At 52.1% G+C, this 23,336-nt stretch overlaps 8 protein-coding genes across 8 annotated transcripts; 3 read left to right on the top strand and 5 right to left on the bottom strand.

The window, feature by feature from the left end:
* The first annotated feature begins 2,057 nt into the window (after window positions 1-2,057).
* On the top strand, window positions 2,058-3,089 carry BO82DRAFT_302521 (60S ribosomal protein eL30). The gene is made up of 4 exons (XM_025632126.1): window positions 2,058-2,090; window positions 2,251-2,348; window positions 2,412-2,566; window positions 2,668-3,089. Exons 2-4 carry the CDS (start codon window positions 2,276-2,278, stop codon window positions 2,758-2,760), a joined length of 321 nt encoding a protein of 106 aa, XP_025495502.1. The 5' UTR covers window positions 2,058-2,090; window positions 2,251-2,275; the 3' UTR covers window positions 2,761-3,089.
* A 294-nt stretch (window positions 3,090-3,383) lies between these two features.
* On the top strand, window positions 3,384-4,360 carry BO82DRAFT_275488 (60S ribosomal protein uL16; the record flags this gene model as incomplete). Its single annotated transcript, XM_025631116.1, has 3 exons — window positions 3,384-3,428; window positions 3,658-3,833; window positions 3,910-4,360. 3 exons carry the CDS (start codon window positions 3,384-3,386, stop codon window positions 4,358-4,360), a joined length of 672 nt encoding a protein of 223 aa, XP_025495501.1.
* A 1,384-nt stretch (window positions 4,361-5,744) lies between these two features.
* On the bottom strand, window positions 5,745-7,556 carry BO82DRAFT_371718 (uncharacterized protein; the record flags this gene model as incomplete). Its single annotated transcript, XM_025637283.1, has 1 exon — window positions 5,745-7,556. One exon carries the CDS (start codon window positions 7,554-7,556, stop codon window positions 5,745-5,747), a length of 1,812 nt encoding a protein of 603 aa, XP_025495500.1.
* Window positions 7,557-8,836: 1,280 nt separating this feature from the next.
* On the bottom strand, window positions 8,837-11,672 carry BO82DRAFT_351154 (putative ATP-dependent RNA helicase (Hrh1)). The gene is made up of 3 exons (XM_025634347.1): window positions 9,920-11,672; window positions 9,285-9,799; window positions 8,837-9,211 (listed from the first exon to the last, which is right to left on the bottom strand). Exons 1-3 carry the CDS (start codon window positions 11,525-11,527, stop codon window positions 8,875-8,877), a joined length of 2,460 nt encoding a protein of 819 aa, XP_025495499.1. The 5' UTR covers window positions 11,528-11,672; the 3' UTR covers window positions 8,837-8,874.
* A 297-nt stretch (window positions 11,673-11,969) lies between these two features.
* BO82DRAFT_302512 (putative F-box protein (Pof7)) lies at window positions 11,970-14,004 on the bottom strand. The gene is made up of 2 exons (XM_025632125.1): window positions 13,405-14,004; window positions 11,970-13,342 (listed from the first exon to the last, which is right to left on the bottom strand). Exons 1-2 carry the CDS (start codon window positions 13,783-13,785, stop codon window positions 12,092-12,094), a joined length of 1,632 nt encoding a protein of 543 aa, XP_025495498.1. The 5' UTR covers window positions 13,786-14,004; the 3' UTR covers window positions 11,970-12,091.
* A 169-nt stretch (window positions 14,005-14,173) lies between these two features.
* BO82DRAFT_351152 (putative mitochondrial carrier protein) lies at window positions 14,174-16,273 on the top strand. Its single transcript, XM_025634346.1, has 2 exons — window positions 14,174-14,564; window positions 14,632-16,273. Exons 1-2 carry the CDS (start codon window positions 14,330-14,332, stop codon window positions 15,774-15,776), a joined length of 1,380 nt encoding a protein of 459 aa, XP_025495497.1. The 5' UTR covers window positions 14,174-14,329; the 3' UTR covers window positions 15,777-16,273.
* A 4-nt stretch (window positions 16,274-16,277) lies between these two features.
* Window positions 16,278-20,509, bottom strand: BO82DRAFT_183049 (uncharacterized protein). The gene is made up of 10 exons (XM_025630443.1): window positions 20,415-20,509; window positions 20,135-20,345; window positions 18,968-20,070; window positions 18,685-18,906; window positions 18,449-18,617; window positions 18,386-18,394; window positions 17,716-18,333; window positions 17,294-17,662; window positions 17,103-17,230; window positions 16,278-17,026 (listed from the first exon to the last, which is right to left on the bottom strand). Exons 1-10 carry the CDS (start codon window positions 20,462-20,464, stop codon window positions 16,558-16,560), a joined length of 3,348 nt encoding a protein of 1,115 aa, XP_025495496.1. The 5' UTR covers window positions 20,465-20,509; the 3' UTR covers window positions 16,278-16,557.
* Window positions 20,510-21,123: 614 nt separating this feature from the next.
* hsp60 (chaperone ATPase HSP60) lies at window positions 21,124-23,129 on the bottom strand. Its single transcript, XM_025634345.1, has one exon. It carries the CDS (start codon window positions 23,011-23,013, stop codon window positions 21,409-21,411), a length of 1,605 nt encoding a protein of 534 aa, XP_025495495.1. The 5' UTR covers window positions 23,014-23,129; the 3' UTR covers window positions 21,124-21,408.
* Between the last annotated feature and the right edge of the window lie 207 nt (window positions 23,130-23,336).

Raw genomic sequence — 23,336 nt, 5'->3', positions numbered from 1 at the left:
TGGGTGATGGGATGGACACGATTGTTACCGTATTGTACTGTACAAGACCGCTATTTGACCATATTTGACTGGTAACTTATGGTAAGTTCAGGTTACGTTGGCCTGGGGACTCACAGGACCCCATGAGCATAATAATCCCATAATCCCATCATGAAGTCACTCTTCTTCTAGCGCTCAACCCTCCAGCCAAAGAAGTCTTCGCACGCCTGGAGAAATTTATTAAATTCATTTGAATGACTTGGCTAGATTGAACTCTCATTTCTTTGTCATTTCGACCATCTCCGCTGGGCTACAATAATGTGGAGAGAACGTCCGCTCCTGATGGAAATAGTGCCCGAATGCGGATCAAACGATATGAACTGGGCAACCTTAACAACACGGATGCCCCAACCAACCAACCAACCAACTTTTTCTCACCTGGACGACAACAACACGAACCCAATCGACACATGGCAACGATAAAGATAGCAGCCACTCTCATATCACCCCTCTCTCCCTTCATCCCCCCCTAGAGACTTCCTTGCTGCAGCCAGGGTCTGGCCGTCGCACGACTGCCACCCAATCATGAATACCCGCTTGTCAGGGGGCGGAGGAAATCCAAAAATGCCGACAACTGCGCCCACGTCTGCGTTACACTTCCGGCTGTGCATTACTGTAAGGCTATCCCACGATACAATGACTATATGATGCGATGTCAGCCAGCAAGGCAGCAGAAACAGGCGCTATTGCGCAGTTAAGACACGACCGGGTGCTACTCCGTAGTATATTCCGTCAACTGACTGCCTAGGCAACCCGTTGTATACTATCCGCACTCTCGCACAGTCCGAGGGTCTATCCACCAACGAAAACTGTTAGCACTAGGGAACCTACTCTCCTGTCTAATCTCGTCTATTCAATTTTCCAGGATCGGCTGTGCTTCCAAGTGCGAACAACCCCTGAGTCTTGACGCCCGCCAGCCTCTTTGATGGCATGACCATCTACTTTCCGCTAAGGGCAACGAGCGTCCTCCAATTATCCATGTACTGTACATTCCGGAAGGCTTCAACTGGGCCATGACCAGCTGCGGTTTCAAGAAAACTTCGACCCGTATCGCAGTGGCTGCTTGATTACAGAGACAGAACCCTGCCCTGTATGCTCCGATCGTTCAAGCAGCATTACATGTGTTCTTACATTTCTCCATTAACTTCTTTTGATTCAAGATCGATCTGGTACCATATTTGCTTTCTGCAGGTTACCGCGGTTCACAAACAGCAGCGCCAACGGCGTCAATAGTTCGGTTAATGACATCAGCCACGGTAGGATTAACCACTGCCTCCTGGGTCAAGGAGCGCTTACGAGTACGATTATGTACCCTGGCGGCTGAGTCGACGATACCATGGGAAAGGCATACTCGGAGCCAGTAGTTACTTGCGGGAAGTTCTCGCAATGAAGTGAATGCCAGTACTCAGCTCGACAAGCAAACTTCAAGCTCACTTCATCTTAGCCAATCTTGTCATATGGAATGAGACTCGTGGCATACTTTCACCTTGTCTTTACTTTATTAACTGTTGAATATGTCTAATTGTTCTAGTTACTCTTGTGTTGCATATACAAATTTGGACCAGTCTCAATCTCTTATAGTATATGCAGTATGGCAATAGCCCACGCGCGGAGTGCATATGAAAGCGGGTCTAATTCACACAGGCCCCAAGGATACTGAATAGACACACAGCCCGAATACTCGTAAACCTCAGCCATATCGGAACTACTTCGGCTACAGATATTAGGTGAATTTTGGTACCAGGGCACAGTGCATGCCTAAACGATCGCTGGAACAGGGCGCCGAAGATAACCTCCAGGCTGGTTGTTCCGTCGGCTATTCTGCGGCCAGCCCAACTTTGGGAAAAGTATCACGTGTCGATGGCCGGCACGATACCAACGATGCCAGATGATCACGTGCCTTAGTCATTGCTGTCGGAACGGAAGAAGTGGGATCCGCGATTTGTCGAACCCACAAAAAAGAGCGGTAACAGGCTTTTTCGATTCTATCCCCATCCCAAGACAAGGCCGGAGCGCACTCTCTTTACAACAAAACCACATTCAACCTTTAGGTATGTGGTTTCTCACCAAAAGCCATGGCTGAGGGAACGACTCGCCCTTGACCATTGCCAGTTTTATCTGGCTTCGGTCGATTGTGATTGTTCATTCTAGCGTTAGGCTTGAAAAAAAAAATCCCGAGCGAACCTTTGCTGATTGAAATTGATCACGCAGAAGTTTAGTCTTCGACAGCGTAACGATGGCCCCCAAGAGCAAGAAGACCGGTGACACCATCAACTCGCGCCTTGCGCTTGTTATGAAGTCCGGAAAGGGTATGTTGCAAATTTGAAGATGTTGATATCCATGACCATCGCTAACTGTTATCACCTCACAAGTCACCCTCGGCTACAAGTCCACCATCAAGACCCTCCGCTCCGGCAAGGCCAAGCTGGTCATCATCGCTGCCAACACTCCCCCTCTCCGCAAGAGTGAGCTCGAGTACTATGCCATGCTTGCCAAGACCCCCGTTCACCACTTCTCTGGTAACAACGTGAGTAGCACCTGTTGATGCAATCGCCGTCGTGCAGTAGTCGCAATATGACAAGACGGCAGTGTCACGGTTTGGAGCAGGTGACTGACTTTTCACTATAGATCGAGCTTGGTACTGCCTGCGGTAAGCTCTTCCGCACCAGCACCATGACCATCCTCGACGCTGGTGACTCCGACATCCTCTCCAGCCAGTAGGTGCAAGGATCATGCCAATGACTTTCCATGTTATGTCTGAATGTGTTGAATGTCGTCAAGATGCGACACTCGTTATGACATGCTTTAGATAATGACAAGAAAAGAAAATCCTTTCACCGAATTGATGTGCACAGGCCATAGAATGCCGCGTAGGAACAGGCCAAGAATGGGCCAGAATCTTGCTTGTAAGAGCGTAGGCGTACCGAGCGGGACGGACTTGCGTGCAGTCACCAACCAAATGCCAAGAATCATTCACCTCTGACTCAACAACTACAAACACCAAAAGCTCTCCTTCTGACTGACTCAAATGACACCATCTTTAACGCCTCCGTCATTAGAAATCCAAAGATCTTTTGATCCTGTAATCAACGAAAGCGACAACTGGTCAGCATGTCTCCGACTCTGACAAATGCGTCATGGGCCAGGGCGGACGGTGATTGGCAGAGAGGCTAGGGTTTAGGGCTGCGCCACTCGGTAGCGGGCGGACGGATTGCTTGGAAATCAACGTCGAAAGTCTCCTGCCCGCCCGCGAGAAGACCTTTTTCCTTTTCTCCCTTTGGACCTCCCGACACCACCTTTCTCGACAACCCACCCCCCAGGAAGCCAACTTCCCAACCGTCAAAATGGCCCGCCGTCCCGCGAGATGTTACCGTTACTGCAAGAACAAGGTGCGTTGAAAAGGAGCTGTCTGTGCGCTTGCAATATTGGTATTGGATTTTGTGTGTGTGTGTGATTCGGGTCGGGAGGACCTTTGCCTCAGTTGTGGGGTGGAGAAGGAGGATGGGACAAGACAACCGCGTCGAGGCAGAAAGAGGAGGATCGCAATGGGATTCGCATGCCAGGCAAACAAGCGGAAAAAAGAAACAGCAATAACTAACATATCGACTTCACATACAGCCCTACCCTAAGTCCCGGTTCAACCGTGGTGTTCCCGACCCCAAGATCCGTATCTTCGATCTGGGACGTAAGAAGGCCAACGTCGATGACTTCCCCCTCTGCGTTCACCTCGTCTCCAACGAGTACGAGCAGCTGTCCTCCGAGGCCCTCGAAGCCGCCCGTATTTGCGCCAACAAGTATGTTGTCATCGCCAACCTGCTACAGAACACCATTTCCACCGAAGCACAGACGACTAATCAATGAAAAAAACAGGTACCTCGTGAAGATCGCCGGTAAGGAAGGTTTCCACCTCCGCGTCCGCGTCCACCCCTTCCACGTCATCCGTATCAACAAGATGTTGTCCTGCGCCGGAGCCGATCGTCTCCAGACCGGTATGCGTGGTGCCTTCGGTAAGCCCCAGGGTACCGTCGCCCGTGTCAACATCGGCCAGATCATCCTGTCCGTCCGCACCCGCGACTCCAACCGCGCCACCGCCATCGAGGCCCTCCGCCGCTCCATGTACAAGTTCCCCGGTCGCCAGAAGATCATCGTCTCCAAGAACTGGGGTTTCACCCCCGTCCGCCGCGAGGACTACGTCCAGCTCCGCCAGGAGGGCAAGCTCAAGCAGGACGGCGCCTACGTCCAGTTCCTCCGTGGCCACGGTCTCATCGAGGAGAACATGAAGCGTTTCCCCGACGCCTACGAGAACCTCTCCCAGGCTTAGATTTCTTTGTCTGTGCGGTTCGAGTGTTGATGCTGGGGAAAAAGAATGTTGATTAGCATTTTACATCGTGTTCTTTCTTTTTTTTTTTCTAATGTGATCGGAACTACCCTTTTGAGACCATTATGATTCCCCCCTCTTCTGCCACATTTAAGAGAAAGAAAGAGAACCATTTCCCCTAAGCTTAGTGTCTGGATTTGTATCTCTTCGATATGAGCAAGAACCTCGAGTTCACGACGTAGATGATGACCCGCCTTCTGTAGACTACTCCATACCTCGTGCGCAAGCACGTCATGCCGGTTCCAGCCATGGCTAATCGATCCACGAGTTCGACTTGAAATCCAGGTCTACAGACGCACACTGCATCCTCCGCCTCTCTATATATACTGTATAGATGAATTCAATCGATCAGATCCCCGATCGATCTACACAAGTCAAATTTTAAATATAGTATGGTCCGGACCCAACATGCACGCAACCAGGACTCTTTCGTTCTACCTGCAATCTATATACCTGATTGTTATCATCTTCGTATAGGCGTTGGGTTTGAAAGTGATGGTTTTGTCTAGCACTTATGGTCTGAGTTGTAAGTTCCGGTCACAATCAAGGGAACCTCGGAACCCGCATATATAAATATCATGGTTCTATGCGGGGACGGATATATCTACCCCAACTTTTTGGATATAGAACGTCCCCATCTTCAAATCGTTGACAGGCGACATAGAAGTATCGAATGCTGGAGGCATTACATGTTTGATGATCACTGTTATTAGTCGAGATATAGTATACCCTTATTCAGAGTAATATAGCAGGGGTCTCCGTAGCCATACTGTACTTAGCGATAAGTTATACGTCTGCGAGCCACATTGTCAGTTCAATTATCGGCTACATTTCGTAGGCGCCAAACCATAGATGCGTCTCCTCAGCAACAACTGGATAGTAGGACAATGAGCTTCGCTGGACTGCTCTGTGGACATGCACCATCAACGCATATGAATGGTTTCTATCTCGTATTAATCCAGACGCCCGCTAGATTATGCCCTTGTTGCGACCGCCGACGAACCGTATCACACGCCTAGGTAGTATGCACCTGCCGACCTCGCCGTTAATGAGTTAATGAGTCGTTTCTATACCCTCTCTAGAAAGCCACGCTGATGGTGATGATAATGATAAAATTCGGAAAATAGATAAGATGATCCCAACAAGGAAAACACCCAGGTATGTACTCGTAACTGAGACGATAATAACCCAGAAAGTTGTGATGACATATGGAACACCAAGAACAATAGCCAAGACTCCCGGTCTGAAACAATGCTAGTAATACGTTCGATGGCCAGCATGCATTAAGTGATGTGAAACTCAAGAACTACACCCTCAGGGACACCGATCACACGTCGCCCCAAGCTCCAACCCCAGCTGCGACGGGTGCAACCGCACTTCCGCTGTCAATGCTCCCTCCAATGTCCCAGTAGTTTCGACTGGAGCCCGTCATTGTCCGACGGCTGGAGATAGCAGACATCTTCGCGCTTTGACTTGCGCAGCTGGAGCTGGGGCGACGGAATCGTTGGCGGAGAACGGGTGACGAGACCCCGGTCGGTCCTGAATGATGGGAAGAGTATTGGGACTGACGTCGAATTTGTGCTTGGGAGCGAGCGTGTGCGCGCGCAACAAGAGGATGATGTTGACGTATAATTGCGGCCCGGCGAGAAGCATCCTGCGGCGGACGATGCGATGTGTTATGGAACGAGTCGGTAGTAGTAGGTCTCTGGCCGAAGCGATTACGTAGGTAGCGGAAGACCACCGATACGTCTAACTCCCGCTCCCAATATTCTCTTTCCTGTTGAATACGTGCCGATTCAGACAATGGATCGCCTGTCGAGCCACTGCTACCACGACCCAAATCGTCGTCGTCTTCAATACCCCAAAGAGCCGCGTGCTCTCGGCTATCAGGAACCTGCAAAGTGGGAGTGAACTGAGGCGACAAGGTCGATTCCGCGTTGTTTGTTGACTCGATCATAGTCGCAGGCTCAGCTGAAGCAGATAACCGATTGTATTCTTCGGGGAGGCGTTCAAGGGGGATGCCTGCATATTGATTGGGAATATCATCGGATAGGTTGAGATAGGTTGTGAATGCACCGGGATGCTCGCAGAGCTGATGAACAAGTATACCTAATTCGCGAGCAATGCGCTGAAGAAGCTTGTTCTTCCATGGCGGGCTTCGGTCCGATGTGGGATTCAGCTCCTGGTTTATCGCCTCATTAAAGTCGAAATCACTATCCGACCGCGCTGATGTGTGCATCTCGTCGTCTTCAATACATGGCAACGACTCCCCAAAAAGGACAGAAAGCAAGGAATCATCGATCCCGATCAGATCTTGAATTACCTTGCGGGTAATGCGTTTCCATAGAGATTCATCGTTGTCAGTTTCCTGTTCTGCTGCCGAAGAAGAGGCAGGAGTCTGAGACTCCTCCAAAGTCGCTGCAGGCAGAACCACTTGTTCAGGTTGTCCGCTGAGCCGACTAGCACGGCTATCACGGCGTCTTTGGGTGGCCTTCTCGATCTCGTTCAAGAGCGCCCGACTTTGTTCCATCCGCCATTTCTCAATACGTTGCCATCGTTCCCGCTCCACATCGGCTTCTTCGTCGCGTGTGATCGAGTCCAACTGACGTTGTACGCTTGAACGCCGCCGTGGCTGCAAATCGGGTCTTCGACGAGGATTAAATTGCTCGTGTTGCCACAGCTGATGTTGTACTGTCTCGCTGGAGGCTTGGAAGCTACCTAGTCCGTCATGAGCGGGCAGTGTGACAGGTGCTCCGGGGTCGTCTTGTACTAAAGATGGCGCCCGAAAGGCATGCAGCCCATCATCTAGACTATCCAGTTCGGTGCCGTCATCGTCCAGGGGCTCATCGAGGGCGTCTTCTTCCGCCTCGCTTTCCGGACCAACCGCCGATCGCGTTGCCGTGCCAAAAGAGCCAAAATCACTCAAACGAGCATATGTTCGTGGCGTGCGATCAGTGGACGTAGTATGGGTGCGGGCGACAGTGGAGGGTTGTTGAGTCGGGGAGAAGAGCACCCATTCTGTCGATTCGTGCTCCGGTAGCTGCGAAAGAGGAGAAGGGATATCGAGCGCTGGAGACGGTAGGGAATGCGAATATGAAGGACGACGGCGGGGAACTTGGGGAGGTAAACGAAAAGCCATGAGTTGACAGTGCAGTGTAGTCGATGAGTTGAAGGGGGAGGCGGAGGCTCCGTACGTGGGGGAAGGAGAGATAAGATGGTACTTTATCGATCGCGGCAGATCTTCCCCGCGTGACGAACGCGAGAAGGAGAATTTTTGGCGAGTTTGAGTAGGTAAAGGATGAAAACGCAACAAAAGTGAGGTTGCCAGGTATGAAAGAATTTGGAGAAATAGAAGCCGGTCGCAAAAGTAGAATCTGAAACGGGGTAGAAGGTTTCTAGACGGGGAGGGGAAAAAAAAACAGGAGATGAGAGATGATCAGTCCGATAGCGGTGTATTGTTCGGGGCTGATGATGAATTACGGATGACGTGGGATTAGGTTAGGTTAGGTTAGGTGAGGTGAGAGTGTATGAGATAAGAATGAAGATTATGGCGTGGAGTATTCCTCCGACATCCACCCGAAAGAGATCTCTTTCTCGTCCCCGCCACCTAATTTGGTGGCATAATCCAGCAATGAACAAAATGGAGAAAAGAAGAAAAGAAGGAAGGATGAAAGAAAGCAGGGAAGTGAACAGAGGGGAAGACGAAGCAGCCAGCAGAAGGAAGAGACGAAGAGGAAGAAGACGAAGAAGAAACGGATGATGATTGCATGTCACCAGACCCAATAGAGAAGGCACGACTTGTCTCCAGCCTGTCTGGCTGTCAACTGGTAATCAATCCAACAAAGAGACAATGATTAACTTCCTTATCGCATCCACACCTATGGTACGGAGTATGGAGTACATGAAAGGAGTTCCTTGATCCCAAATAGTGTTAATACTATTGTGATCGAATGCGGCCTACGCATCTACCCTACCATTGACTATTGGCCTCATTTTGGCTGAATCAAAATGATCGACGGACGTCCGCCATCGCATCTCCAGCTCAATCTGCATTGATATCTGTCCTCAACTCGTCGCCAATTTACTCCAAAATGACTCTCAGGCAATCATGTTTCTCTGTGTTCGCTTAAGACTCACCTGTCACCCTCCCCCTCTCTCTCAACCAAGGATCAGCCCAGCGCTGATCATCCCACACCCGCTGTCTCTGCCCTCTGATCTCAATGACATGTCATCCTTGATCTTCGCTGCATGGTTCAAGGCAAAGCTGACTGACTGACTGTCAGGGGGCAGCCAAGGCCCACCCCACTTTCTACACGAATTCGACTTCAGTAATCGGAGAAGGTGGGTATAATAGGTCGGTCTATCGAAAGCTGCACCCATCTATCTATTTACAGGGTTGGGGGGGCTGCAGACTAGGAAAAGCAAGCAGACATAGTCTACTGAGTACCAAGAAAATCCTACCCAGACAACGCTTCTCCGACCCAATCCATCTGCACGGCGCTCACCCCACGCGCGTAACTACGGTTCGTAAAAACAAACTCGTTGTACAGGATCGCCTCCACCTTTTTGCCAAACAACACGCTCGACGGATGGATCGCCACCGTCTGGTTCCCTACCACCGTACGATAGCTGCCATCCGGTACGAGGCGCGCCGTGTTCGTAGCGAATCCTCGAAGGAAACTCTTCAGAATGAACATCGGAGAGGAGGAGCTATTGGTGGTAGGAGAGCCCCGCGTATCGTTGGGGAGAAGCTTGGCTTGCCGGCACTGCGCGGTAAGTTGTTTGCGAACATCCTGTGGCAGGCGTGATGGTTAGTGGAAATTCGACACCCGGGACGCATCACTAATCACACGAGAGGGAAAATACCATAACAGACTGCATGGCCCGGTGGGAGACGAGATGTCTCTCAGCCCACGCTTTCCGATCGGTGTTCTCGGCAGCGTAAGCTTGCACTGTAGCCATCATGGTGAGATGATCGCCTTCTCTCCGATACAGATCCCGTCGCGCAACCTCCGCCTCTTCCTTCTTTTCCTCCGAGGTCGTATTTAGAAAGATATTCTCCACACTGAGACACGATATGATATCGATAACATCTAACAGACAATCCGTCCCAAACTCAGAAGCGGCCAGCAGCACTCGACCCAGTGTGGGCGTGAGAGGAAGCTTGGCAATGTGCTTCCCGACCGAGCTAATCTTGCCGGTCTCTTCCAAGGCATCAATGCTCAGCAGCTGCAACAACGCCTTCTCCAAAGCCTCTCGTGGCGGTCGCGTCAGGAATGGGAATCCCATAATGTCGTCGACACCGCGAGCCTTCATGTTGAGCAACGCTTGACTCAAATCACAACGGAGGATTTCCGGAGTGTTGGTTTCATCCAAGTCCAGGTAATCCTTCTCTGTATAGAGTCGGTAGCACGAGCCGGGCGCTTCGCGACCGGCACGACCCTTTCGCTGAATCGCTGCCGACTTGGAAATCGGCTTCACTAACAGGGAATCCAACCCAAGACGCGAGCGGAATTGCTTGACCTTTGCCTTACCACAATCAACCACATGCCGCACCCCAGACACCGTGACGGAGGTTTCGGCGATGTTTGTGGCTAGAATGATCTTTCGGGTCCGGGGCGGCGCAGGAAGGAAGACTCGTTGCTGGGCAGCTTGGGGCAGGGCAGCGAAGAGTGGCAGAACCTGGATTTTAGGCAGGGCAGGGTCCATTCCGACTGCATACTCATTCACGAGATTCTCGAGCGCTTCCACCGTCTCCTGTCCTGTCAAGAAAACCAGGATGTCACCCGGCAGAGGCTCTTTGTAATGAATGTTGAAGATCACCTTGAGCGCTGCGTCGATAAAATCATGGACAGGCTCTGGCGAGTAGATGACCTTGACTGGAAATTGACGACCCTTGATATGGCACGCGGCGATGCCTTGCTCTTCCTTTTTGTCCTCAGACGGGCTCTCTGCCGCCTTGCTCACCTCCGTAGCCCCTTCAATAGCACGCCGGGACTGCAACCCTTCCTGGAAAAAGCCCGTGAGGGTCTCCATATCAACCGTAGCACTCATAACCACGACCTTCAAGGGCACTCCTCCTCGGCCCTCCAGCTTGCCCGATACCATATTCCTCAAAAACCCCAGCACCTGATCCACATTGATACCGCGCTCGTGCACCTCATCCACCACAATGGCACTATACTTGGTCAACCACGGATCATGCAGCATCTCCTGGAGTAGCATCCCCTCCGTGAGGAACTTGACCTGCGTACTCGGCGACGTCGACGTGTCAAACCGCACCGAGTACCCGACCCGACTCGCCGGGGAGGAGTTTCCCAGCGGCGTGCCCATCTCATCCGCGACGCGCCTCGCCAACGAGATCGCAGCCACCCTTCTCGGCTGCGTGATGGCAATGCATCCGCCCACCTGCACCTCCTTCACCTTCTCCACCGCTCCGCCCTCCGCCGTTTCCGAAATCATCGCCTTCACCGGCCGACACCACTTCTCCGTGACCAGAAACTGTGGGATCTGCGTACTCTTTCCGCTACCCGTCTCTCCGATCAGCAGCATCACGTCGTTCCGGCGCAGGTGCCCGCGGATCTCGTCCGCGTGGGGAAAAATCGGCAGGTTCTTGCGCAGCTGGTAGAGCGCCTGCGCCTTCTCGCGCAGCGGACCGTAGGTGTGGTTCCTGGTCGATCCGTGTTTCGGTTTCGTCGTCGTCGCCGTCGTCGCCGTCGTGTTGTTGTTGCGGTGGTGTAGCGGTGGCTTTCCACTATCCTTAGGCTTCACTTCCTCCTCTCCTTCCTTCCGGGCAGCGTGCTTCTTTTTGGCCTTCTTCGCCCGCAGCGCTGCTTTCTCTGCATCTGCATTGGCGTCCACCACACCGTTCATCTCTCCCTTCACCCCCGCACTCCCTCCTTCGACCTTCCGCTTCTTGTTCTTCTTGCTCTTCTGCTTGTTCAATCCATCGTCCTTCGCATCGACCTCGGATTCCTTCCGTTTCGAGCGGGGAGATTCCGACGGTAATTGCGCTTCCTTTCCTTCGGCCTCCGTATTCGAGGGAGAGGCTTTGCTAACGGTGATGGCGTTGTCCTCGTCGTCGAAGACGGTGCGGACCCGTTCGGGCATTTTGCGTTTTCGGGCTGACGTAAGATGTCGCGATTGTAGGTATAGAGAGAGGCTCAACACCGGGTAGAAGATTTATAGATAGCAGTTGTATTCAGGTCACAAATCAATCCCCATGTCGCGTAAAACTGCGACGGGCTTATTGTTCTGGCGGACTTCCGAGCGGAGGAGAGAAGGGCTTCCTCCCCAAAACTTTCCCCGAAATTTTTTTGGCTGGGGCCCGCGGTCGGTCCCTTATCGATAAGATCCCTTGGCGGTGAGATCCGCTGGACTTGGGTTGATAAGCACACTTCACAGTGGGTTTGGTCGGGCTAGGGGGTATTTTGGTGTGCATTGAGAGAGCTGAAATCGATATGTGATGGTTATGATTGAGTTTATGTGTTAAGGATACGTTCATATATTTTTTTTTCTTGAAGCTCATTACCGCTTAAGTGGAATATGTTATGCTGCTTTGTAAACTCGTGACATTGATCATGGTTTATATGTATCTAGGAAGGATCTACGTGGCCAACATATATCTTGTCGAATTAACATCGTCAATCTAAACTCGTTCAATCGTTTCTCTGTTCAGTCCAAGCCCCATCCACGAACGCGCCGGAAGACAAATGAGCGATCATTCTTGAGACCAAACTCAGCCCAGTCGTCGGTGAGTTTGTTGTAGCTCCAATAACCCTTCCAAGCCAGCTTCGTGTTCTTCGATGGATTCGGCGGCGAGATGTTGGGCTGCTTTGACTTGGCTGCCGGAGTTGACCGGAGCGATAGTTGCAAGAGATACATGTACTTCGGACCCACGCCTTCGGTTTCAATAATGAGGTCCCGAGGATCTGATGGGGATGCGGCGGCCTTGTCAGGCAGTGACTCATATGCAGTGGGCAACTCATTCTGGGCGTCTTCCGACGATGAGTCAGAGTCGGCAACGGGCTTGGCCAAGCGCCACCGACCCCGGTAGGCGTGTCTCAACGCTTCCAGCGCGACATGAGGAATGGCATCTGTGGATTCGGCGCTTACAGTGGCATCCGAGGTGTGGCGGGGATGTTGTTTCTGTGTCGTCGCTCGGGCGACCTTGACGTTCTCTCTGCTGATGTGAGGGACAACCTCGCGGGGTTCCACTGTGGTAAGTAAATAGACCACGGAGCCGTCTGGATAGAAACGAAGGTATCGGTAATACGTGACAATATGGATCGGACTGTTCCAGGAGACATTCTGGTACGCAGCAGCAGCACCTGGCCGGGTGTAGTTGACCGTGCTAATGTAGATACCCGTGTACCGAACCCGGGGAAACACTTGGAAGACCTCACTCCATGAAGACAGAGGTTCAGGAATCTGAACAGGCATCGACCGGGGGAAAGGCGTGTAGCGTGTTCCTAGCGTATGCTCCGGGTTACCGTGAATGTCGCAAGCAAATGAATAATGCATAGACTTGAAGCCGAACTCCGTGCCCTGACAGAGTCGCCTCCAAATATGCTGCTCATGTGCAAAGTGGTAAGCAAAGCGCTTGCAGACCAGTGCCATTCGGCAGAGAGCCGCCGGATCCATCAGCGCCACATGCCTCAGTATCTCGACTAGAACCTCTGATGGAACGTGGGATATAGGACATGGTGGAGGGGGAGTATTCTCGATCAGCGGTTCCGCTTGAGGGATCGGAAGATGAGCGAAAGATGCGATGAGCTCGGGAGTCGGTAAAGTGAGCGTCTCCTCTTGGGTCTGTTGATCGGTTGACTTGCCAGTCGTAGCGCCCAATGTAGGAGCCTGTGTAGGTTTCTTCCACGCTGTGGCGAAATACTTGTTACGGTATGTCTTGTCGACCGCGGAGTCCAACTATGGAGGGAGCCCAAAGTCAGCAATCGGGACAGAACTTTAAGCACCTGGGTGATGCCTACTCTGTATGCTTTGCGGTAGTGTTGTACACTGTCTCCTAATTTCCCCTCTGCCTCCTTCTCAACCGCTCGCTCAAAATGCTCTAAAGCCGACTTGGGTTCATGTCGAGAAGCTGGAAGATGAAAAGCATCTTCATCTGAGGGATGCACACTTAGTTGACCCATGCCGTGAATAATTTCACTGTGGTCAATCGAGGCAGCCCCTTCGTGCTCCTCCTCATGCTGTGATGCCTCATGGCGGGTAGGTGGAAATTGACTTGGCGGCGCTGTCGAAGGCTTGGACGGTCTTGGTTGTGCAGGAGTAGGCCGGGTATATTTCGTCTTTTGTGCAACTTCCTCGCGCCACTGGCGTCGAAAAGACTCGAGTTCGGCGTTGTCCTCCATTCTCACAGTTGTGACAAGTTCGGCGAGCGAATCCCCAGACCGATAAGCAGCTGAGGGCGGGACTTGCTTAGAACGTCGTGACAGCGAATCCGGCTAGAGAAGCAATGGGCTAGATCTGAAGGGATCGGAGACAGACACCGAGGTTGATAAATCGCAAAGTCAAAACTTTCAGATATCCATTGTATTGGTTGCAGCGATCGACTGATGATCGAATGTGAGGTCGAAAAGGTGGGTTTGGTCGAAGAGGGACGGAGCAAGTGCTTATCAATATTATCTCCGGGCCTTAGCCTGTTAGTGTCTGGTCCAGCCGCCACCGCCGACCGCCGACGTCCCGAGCGTTCTTTTTCTCTGACGCATTTGTTTCTCCCCTCTTACGTCTATTGCAGATCCTCGACTCACTCGACTCATACCTACCTTGCTGCTTGCACACCCGCGCCATCTCAGAGACTTCAGTCGGCTACGTGACTTCAAAGTGCAGACCGACTGAGTCACAATCAGCCAAGACGTTCCCTCGTACCCCCCCCATCTCCATCGCGTTGATTGAATGTCCGCTATCCAAACTGAGCTTGCGCCGGGAGACCGATATCGCTCGAACGACTTGATCAACTTACAAGGGGGCTCGACAGAGTCATGGCAATCAGTTGAAACCTCAACAATGGCGACTACTTCTGGAACAGGGGCTCCCCCGGCTCTGGACGCCAAACCTATCCACGATGATGTTTCAATCACTCAAAAGATGATTTCAGCCACAACCGGCAGTGTTCTCACAGCTCTGCTAGGTACGCCACCTCGCGTCCCATCATGGTTCTATCAGATCCTGAGATGAATGCTAATTCTTTCATGCAGCCACTCCTCTCGATGTCGTCCGAGTCCGCTTGCAAGCCCAATCCTCAGTCAAGAACACGTCCCCATTCGCCTCCCACACTACACACTCGCTGAAAAACGTCCCTTCAGACCTCGGGGTTACGGCTTGTTGTCGGGAAGTCTTTTGGATCGGTCAAAATGCACAAATGTGCGTCGCCGGGCCTGGTGTCGGTAATTTAGGCGCTGCATCCATGACGGAGTGCGCGGTGGAAGAGACTCAGCGCAGAACGTTCACCTCAACCCTGGATGGACTACGAAAAATTGCTCGAAACGAAGGAGTCTTGACGCTCTGGCGTGGACTCAGTCCCACACTGATGATGGGAATCCCGGCAAATATCATCTACTTTGCTGGCTACGACTGGCTGCGAGCCGATGACAGAAGCCCTATCAAAGCTCTTGTCCCCGTCGCATACGCTCCACTGGTCGCAGGTTCGGTCGCAAGGACGGCCGCTGCATCTGCGATCAGTCCGATCGAGATGTTCCGGACGCGATTGCAAGCTACTCCAGGTACAGGCGCAGGGCATTTCAAGGCGACCCTTGAGGGGTTACACCAGATGGTCCAAGCCAACGGTTACAGCTCGCTCTGGAGAGGGCTCACTCTTACCATGTGGCGAGATGTACCTTTCTCCGGCTTATACTGGTGGGGATATGAAGAGGTTAAGAGCTACTTCATCGAGGCGCGCAAGAAGGCTTACATGAATCGCCTGCCACACGATATCTCATTCTCCAGCCACCAAACACCACACGACCTCGATACTCCGACATTTCTCGACAGCTTCATTGCAGGAGCGTCCTCTGGCTCTCTTGCAGCTTTCGTGACCACTCCGTTCGACGTGGGAAAGACACGCCAACAAGTATTCCGACACATGGGCGACGAAGCATCGAGCGCCCTCGGAGATCGTGCGAAGGGGACACCACACCCCGAACAACTTCCCTTGCCGAAGTTCCTGATGCACATTTTCCGTGAAGAAGGCATGGCGGGACTCTTCCGTGGCTGGGTTGCACGGTGTCTCAAGGTCGCCCCCGCCTGCGCTATTATGATCTCATCCTACGAGCTTGGAAAGAAGATGGCGCGAAACGTCAACGAGCGGACCCGATCTGCAGATGAACTGCCCTCTTCAGAATAGAAATACCCAGAATCCATCCTCATCCTGCGCAACGCAACGACACAGCGAAAATCTCCCCTAAATACACTCATAGTGCTTGGCCATAGCCAGCCAACCTTGGTGCAACATACCCTTGTCTGATGAACTCGGTAAACGATCACAGATACCATCTCTGCTCTCTTCCCTTCTATCCACCTTGGCCATTTTTTGTCTTTCGGTGATCTTGCATTGAGCCTGAACCATAGACACATTTCTCGTCCTCTAATTTTCTGAAATGTTCCTACATTTTGTTTTCATTTTGTCTTTCATTTCTGCATGGCGCTGAAAAAGGGTGGGCCCGTGTTTTGTTTTGTTGGTACAACACGGTTTCTGATTTCATGTACAACATCATATATCCGATAGAGCGACCCAGAAAAAATCCCCCTCCCCCCTCTCTGTCTATACGAATCTTGTGCGGCGGCTGTTGCGCCGAGTATATATCCAGAATTGTATAATGTCACAGTGACTGAATCAAGCAAGGACTTGTCGGTGCAGCCGATTCATTGCTACAAGTGGTGGCGCAGCGTAGCAACAAGTAGTGCTACGCATATCCATAAACCCCTAAGAATACAGCAGATTCAGTCCAGCAATTCATTCCCCCACCATTCCATTTCCCGGCACTGCCACCGACAGCGCCGCAACCATCTTATCCTCATGCCGTAGCCAGAAATCATCCTCCCCTGTATACTGCCGTTTCTGCCAGTTATGATTCCGCCGATACCGCTGCAACCGGCTGCCGCCGGCGCCGAGCGACGGGCTTTCCTCAGCGCCGCCGCTGCCGCTGCCCAGCGTTGACAGGGAGGCCGACATGTTCGTCGGCTGCGTGATCCGGCGCCACTGCAGTCGGGCGAGGGTGACGGGGGCGAAGAGGGAGTCGGCTAGGAGGTTGAGGATAAGTTTTTGGGCGCGCCAGAGGGTTTCGCGGAGGCGTTCGTTGAAGGCGACGAGGAGGGCGATGAGGATTATTGCGAAGGAGGTTGGGCCTGGTTTTTCTTTTGTTAGGGGTTGGTGTTGGAGGAGATGAGTACGGGCATCTTTTCAAGCACGCGAGGCGAGTATTTGGGTAATGTAGTTGTGCTGAGGAACTATGGCAGAAGGAAAGACGTGTTATTGGAAGATGAGTTGTACCTGAGATGTAGAGCATTTGGCCCAGGGTGAGGTTGGTGGGTTCTCCGCTCCATTCGCGGGCGTTGATGCCGAAGAGGGAGGTGAAGAAGGAGAGAGGGAGGAATCTGTGGTAATGTAGTATTTGATCAGTAAAAGCGATATGGGTATATTCTTGGCTGAGATCTGGTGCAAGAGACTGACATGATGGTGAAGATAGTGAATACCATCACGGATCGGGATTGATCTTGCGTGACTTCTGCTTCCCATCGAGCGAGACGGGATTCATCTACATTGGCCTGCTTCTGTTTGAGGTCTAGGAGGTTCTCGACCTGAGGAGCAGGAGGTGGTTAGTGGTGGATGCCTTCGTTTGTCGGGGCGAAACACAAACGTACCGCTTTCTGGGCAAGAGAAGCGTTCTCCCTCATCTCCAAGACCTGGTTGCGGTAGTCGTCGAGTCTGGATAACGAAGTTTCCATGAATACCTTCCCGTAACCTTTATGCTCGAAGTAGCCGGACATCGTCTTGATGGTTGTGGTTTGCACGTCCAGAAGCTTGAGGATGGTGCCTAGCTCGTCGATGATGTCTCGCAGCTCCAGTAACGTAGAGAGATCTTCGCGGTTGCGACTGGCTAGTTCATGGTCTCGTTCCTCTCGCTCTGCGGCCGTCATGGGCTTTCCATCGGCGTTCTTGTTGAAATCTGCAGGGCGCGTGATGAAACCTCTGTTGCGAAAGCGTTTGAACGATTTCGTCATGGACTCAGTCTGACTAGGTGAGTTGCGTACGCGTCCCAGGAAGCGAGTGGCCGAGAACTTACCAGGATGCTGATGGACTCTTCGAAGATGCGGAGGATTTGCAGATCGCGATGCAACGTTCGGTCGAGCAGGACAGTAGCTGCATGTAACACAATCAAGGCAGCAAGATCACCCGCTGTCTCGAATCGTCTCGCCAAATCGCCATTCAACTCATTGTAGATGCTATTGTAAAGGTTCGATTGCTCATAGAGCTTTCCTTCGGCTGTCGTGGCTTCTTGATGAGGAAAGAATGTCACCACAGTCTTTTCGTCGACAATCCAAAGCCAAAGTTGATCGACCATGAGCACTTTTCCATCCATGAACGGGCCGTGATTGTCCGAGTCGTCCTCGACGAGTAAGGCGCTGTTAAACTCGCCCAAATTGACCTTTTTCTTCGTCCGTTTCCACAGCATCTGATCATCGTCTCGCGCTACCGTCGATCTAAGGTTTGGGTATCCGAATTGATCCAGGGTCCTGCGTATATGAATCGGAGGCTCATTGCCCAAGAGTTTCCAGATCAGCTTCGATTCTAGACTCGCCGTCGAGATATTGTGAGGCACGGGCCTAAACCTGCCCTGCTTGAGTCGTTCTTCAACCATTTTGCGTCGATGGACCAGATTCGAGTAAGTGTCCCAATGAAGCTAAACAACAATTAGAAAACACTACCAGGGATCGGTACCATGATGTACATACGTAGGGAACCTGGCGGCAAGTCCATCAGTAAGGGACAGAGTTTATGCAGGTATTTTGACTTACATATAGTGCCAGTCTAGGGTCATGCTCTTCCTCCTGATCACACAAAGGCGTGTGCGGTTCTTGCTTGAAATGGATGCAGGCCGGCCGCACGTAACGTGCATGTGGCTCTAGATGACGGGCTCTGATGAGGTTCGAGTACCAATGCTCTTCATCCACGAGCTTCTCAAAGCTGATAACAGACAAGTCATGCGTTAGCAGAAGAATAAGATTCATAAGTATACAATACCAGAACTTACAAAGTCTTCTTATCTTGCTCGCGACAGGCCCGGGCTAGAATTGGAGGAACCCATCCGGTGTGCGTATAGGGCACATGGATCCAGAGAAGTTTCTCACTGCCTGGTTCTGGTCGATCAAATCGAGGTATCCTTCGCGGCTTTTCAGCTCGTTCTTCGTCTGGGTTGTCTCTTGCTAGCATGGGCACTGGAAGGAAGGTTCTAAATCTATTTGACGAGCTTGTTCTAAGATTATACGTGAGCCACGTTAGCATTAAGCACGGTAAGTAAAGACGAAGGAACTCACGAGAAATGCTTGAAAGCAGTTATGTCATCATCGTTGTTGGTATTATTTGTCTCAGCGTCATGTTGAGCCTGATCTATAGGGCTTTGCGAATCTGAGACCGGCTCTTGCTGCACACCGAAGTAACCATCGCCAAGTGGCTCGGTGACATGTATCCGAGGAGAAAGGGACGCTACAAAGCTCCGGCTTTCTCTCAGTGGCGGCCTTGGCATAATAGGCTCAGATCTAGTCCTTTCAGTCATTCGTGCTGCGGTGGGATTAACAGTACCATCTATTGACAATCGAATGTGCGCGGACGTGGGTCTACTATCGAAGCTGCTAATCGAGGAATCATCGAGAAGGCCAGGAGGAATACCGTTCGTTTTTTGAAGTCGATCCTTGAGGCATGTTGATGGCCCAGATGCGAGATAGTCCTTCAGCGATGCTTTTGTGGACCAAAGCTTGAGCGGTGTTTCGTCGCTGACACCTCGGGCCGTGTCTTCAAAAAATCCACTGACCTGAATCATGACTTCCTGGTCCACATCCATGGGGGCATCGTTCATCTTAGACAGCATCACAGCCATACAAATAGCTGACTGGAGCTCATTGATGAAACTCAACCTTGTCGTTAGCTCTTGACCCCTGAAACAAGCAGTTCCAATATGATCGGCCGTCAAAGGAATGACCTTCTCGTGCTCAAAATCCAATATTCCTGACCGAATCGAGGTAATGGGAACGTGCATTTCGACAGCAGTCCCGGTTTCGTGGTCAACGATGCTAATTTCCGAGTCAAGCGTCTCCAGAAACGACCACAGCTTCATGTCTGCTGAGATAGACTTGAATTGGCTCCAAAGGCGTATCAAACGAGGATGTCTTGGCCTGAAAATCTCTTGCATTCCGGGTGGAATATGGTGCTTCAGTCGCATTAAGTGGTGGACGCTGTTGGTAAACTCGGGTGCTGAGAGGTAGCTCGAGCCAAAATGTGGAGTTGCCAAAAAGGCAATCCCATAACAACTTGACCATATTGATTCAAGATTGGATGTTTTCTGGCTAGCTGCGACAAGCGCTGATTTAGCGACCAGGCCACCCGTGCTATGGCAGATAAAAAAGATAGGTCGCCGCGGGCTCTGGGCATAGACAATCAGATCAGCTTCAATGTAGCCATGGAAGAAAGAGATACTGAATTCATACCGTCGCCTGGCGTTTCTGGAGAACCTGCTTTAGCAATCTGTCCGCCAGTGATTCCAATCCATCCTGGGGCCCCAATCGCCCATGGTCGATTAGAATCACACGGGCATTTTGGATGTGTTTCGTCAATTCGGAGTGAAGCCAAGGCGTGGTTGCGCCCTCATCGATCCACGTCTTTTCTGAATCTGCGCCTATTGCTGGAACGGCGACAATACTAATTTCATATTCATGTGTGAGGACCTGCTTCGTATTTCGGAAACAGGGAAGACCGAGGTTTGCTTACTCGACTGTTGTCTCGACCTGTGAACGCCGCTCATCGTTGGGAACTGCCATGATGCACTTCCCTTCCGGATACACAGAAGGGTGGAGACATTGTGAAGTGCGAAGAAAAGGTGCCTGCAGACTAGAGGGGAGATGAGGTCTTAAAAGCAGAGGGATCAACAATCACCATCATCTGACACATTGTTGACTCCTTCGGGGCAGGTGACTTGGCCCGGCTGAGTCCAAGAGCTCACTAACTGAACCATTCTCGATCAGCCTTGTTGTGCCCCTCAGCCTTATGACCAAACCCGGGACCCAACGAACTCCGAGACGGATATTGACAGTGATACAGAGCATCATCGGCGCAGACTGAGTCATTAGATCTATCTCTAATAGATTCCCATGGGATGTGTGAAGACTCTGGGTACGTGCGATTTAGAGAGTATAACAAATACAAGTACAAATACTCATACAAAGAGTCATGTAGCATCACGTGATTACTGGTAAAATGACGGCGAAACTACACTATACCTATAAAGCGATATTTCAGGATAAAGATATGATGATATACCAGCCCACGATCTGGATCGTTATGACGAGGTCCTACAGTATTTGATCGGACACAGGCATTTTGAACGATTAAAGTATAATTGACGCAGTCACCACGACCGAGCTAACGACCGTGGTTTACACATAAAGTACATGGTATGGTACACAGGACTCCGTGAGAACTTTTGTGTCCAGAATAGCGGAGTGGAGATGGTATGAGTTTGGAATCCGATCCAGTGGAGAAGAGGTGGAAAAGGAGGATAGGGTCGGATGTAAGATAGGAAGGAGGATTTAGAGAAGACATGCGACACATTAAAAAAAACGGAAAAGAAACAGAAACCATATATCAGGATATAACCCGGACTATGCAACAACACGCTTGAAGGAGAAACCTTTCAGAAACAAGGAGGTAAGGTTTAGGGGTAAATAGGAGACGAGAATGGAGTAGCAGAAGCGGCAGAAGCAGCTTAGAACATGCCACCGCCCATGCCGCCCATGCCGCCCATGCCACCCATGCCACCACCAGGGGCAGCAGGGCCCTTCTCCTCAGGGGCCTCAACAATGGCGACCTCGGTGGTACCCAGAAGGGAGGCGACACCGCTGGCGTCAACCAGGGAGGTACGGACGACCTTGAGGGGGTCAACGATACCGGTGGCGATCATGTCGACGTACTCGCCCTTGGAGCTATCGAAACCACGGTTGAAGTCGCCGGCGAACTCATCGGTGAGCTTGCCAACGATGACGCTGCCCTCGAGACCGGCATTCTCGACGATGGTGCGAGCAGGGCGGGTGATGGCGTTCTTGATGATGCTGACACCGAGCTGCTGGTCGAAGTTGGCGGTCTTGACGTTGCCAAGGCCGTTGGCGGAGGCCTTGAGGAGAGCAGTACCACCACCGGGGAGGATACCCTGCTCAACGGCGGCCCGGGTGGCATTCAGGGCATCGACGACACGGTCCTTCTTCTCACCAACCTCAACCTCGGAGGCACCACCGACCTTGATGACGGCAACACCACCGGAGAGCTTGGCAAGACGCTCCTGAAGCTTCTCCTTCTCGTACTCGGAGGTACCGGGGTCAGCCATGACGCCACGGATCTGCTCGCAGCGCTGAGCGATGCTGTCCTTGCTACCCTCACCGTTGAGGATGATGGTGTCCTCCTTGGTGATGGTGATGGAGCCAGTGGAACCGAGCATGTCGGGGGTGAGCTTCTCGAGCTTGATGTCGAGCTCATCGGTGAAGACGGTACCGTTGGTGAGGACGGCCAAGTCACCAAGAATGCTCTTGCGGTTGTCACCGAAGCCGGGGGCCTTGACGGCAGCAACCTGGAGCTGACCACGGAGCTTGTTCAGGATGCAGACGGCGAGAGCCTCGCCCTCAATGTCCTCAGCGATGATGACGAGGGGACGGCGGAGAGTGGTGGAGGCCTCAAGGGCAGGGATGATGTCCTGGACAGCGGAAATCTTCTTCTCGGAGAGCAGGATCAAGGGCTTCTCGAACTCGACCTTCTGGGCCTTGGTGTCGGTGATGAAGTAGGGGGAGGTGAAACCGCGGTCGAAGCGCATACCCTCGGTGATCTCAAGCTCATCCTCGAGGGTCTTGCCCTCCTTAACGGTGATGACACCCTCCTTGCCAACACGCTCCATAGCGGTGGAGATGAGCTTACCGACGTGGGTGTCACCGTTGGCGGAGATGGTAGCGACCTGGGCAATCTCCTCACCAGTGGTGATGTCACGCTTGTTCTGCTGGAGGTAGTCGACGACGGCCTCGACAGCAGCCTGAATACCGCGGCGGAGATCCATGGGGTTGCAGCCAGCGGCAACGTTCTTAACAGTCTCGGAGAAGATAGCACGGGCGAGAACGGTGGCGGTGGTGGTACCGTCACCAGCAAGCTCGTTGGTCTTGGAGGCAACATCCTGGAGGAGGCGGGCACCGAGGTTCTCGAACTTGTCCTGGAGGGTGATGGCCTTGGCGACACTCACACCGTCTACACACGTCAGTACGAGGATGATCTCTGTTGATCGAGAGTGAAAATGTAGAGCGATGCTTACCCTTGGTAATCTTGGGAGAGCCATAGGGAGACTCAATCAGGACATTGCGACCTTTAGGACCAAGGGTGGAGGTGACAGCCTTGGCAAGGGTGTCGACACCCTTGAGGAGCTGGGCACGAGCCTCAACGCCGAACTTGAGCTCCTACACAAAATTAGCAAGGCTGCGGATTGACTCATTGGCATACTCGAATTGGCATCTTGGTGAGGTAAGAAAAGCATACCTTGTGGGCGAAACGCTGCTGTTGCAGGTTGACACCGGAGGATCTGTAGAGGGGAGCGCGCTTGGAAGCAGCGGAAAGGACAGAAGTCCTGGAACCGAGAGCTCTCTGCATCTTGAGGAAGGGGGT

Source organism: Aspergillus uvarum (genome assembly GCF_003184745.1).
Source record: "Aspergillus uvarum CBS 121591 unplaced genomic scaffold BO82scaffold_7, whole genome shotgun sequence".
NCBI classification, from domain to species: Eukaryota; Fungi; Ascomycota; class Eurotiomycetes; order Eurotiales; family Aspergillaceae; genus Aspergillus; species Aspergillus uvarum.
This window is presented reverse-complemented; position numbering and strand designations above follow the sequence as displayed.

Excerpts from the sequence above, each read along its gene's own strand:
- BO82DRAFT_351154 (XM_025634347.1), bottom strand. The coding sequence starts at position 11,527 with ATGCCCGAACGGGTCCGCACCGTCTTCGACGACGAGGACAACGCCATC. Across the intron at positions 9,800-9,919 it reads TCAAGCAATTCCGCTCGCGT|CTGGACTTGGATGAAACCAA; the intron begins CTTGGGTTGGAT and ends GAGAAGGATTAC. Across the intron at positions 9,212-9,284 it reads CGGGCCATGCAGTCTGTTAT|GGATGTTCGCAAACAACTTA; the intron begins GGTATTTTCCCT and ends ACGCCTGCCACA.
- BO82DRAFT_351152 (XM_025634346.1), top strand. The coding sequence starts at position 14,330 with ATGTCCGCTATCCAAACTGAGCTTGCGCCGGGAGACCGATATCGCTCG. Across the intron at positions 14,565-14,631 it reads TGTTCTCACAGCTCTGCTAG|CCACTCCTCTCGATGTCGTC; the intron begins GTACGCCACCTC and ends TCTTTCATGCAG.
- hsp60 (XM_025634345.1), bottom strand. The coding sequence starts at position 23,013 with ATGGCTCTCCCAAGATTACCAAGGGTAAGCATCGCTCTACATTTTCAC.
- BO82DRAFT_302521 (XM_025632126.1), top strand. The coding sequence starts at position 2,276 with ATGGCCCCCAAGAGCAAGAAGACCGGTGACACCATCAACTCGCGCCTT. Across the intron at positions 2,349-2,411 it reads TGTTATGAAGTCCGGAAAGG|TCACCCTCGGCTACAAGTCC; the intron begins GTATGTTGCAAA and ends TCACCTCACAAG. Across the intron at positions 2,567-2,667 it reads ACCACTTCTCTGGTAACAAC|ATCGAGCTTGGTACTGCCTG; the intron begins GTGAGTAGCACC and ends TTTTCACTATAG.
- BO82DRAFT_183049 (XM_025630443.1), bottom strand. The coding sequence starts at position 20,464 with ATGGCAGTTCCCAACGATGAGCGGCGTTCACAGGTCGAGACAACAGTC. Across the intron at positions 18,907-18,967 it reads ACTGCTTTCAAGCATTTCTC|AACAAGCTCGTCAAATAGAT; the intron begins GTGAGTTCCTTC and ends GTATAATCTTAG. Across the intron at positions 17,027-17,102 it reads TTCACTATCTTCACCATCAT|ATTCCTCCCTCTCTCCTTCT; the intron begins GTCAGTCTCTTG and ends ACATTACCACAG.
- BO82DRAFT_302512 (XM_025632125.1), bottom strand. The coding sequence starts at position 13,785 with ATGGAGGACAACGCCGAACTCGAGTCTTTTCGACGCCAGTGGCGCGAG. Across the intron at positions 13,343-13,404 it reads ACTACCGCAAAGCATACAGA|TTGGACTCCGCGGTCGACAA; the intron begins GTAGGCATCACC and ends CTCCCTCCATAG.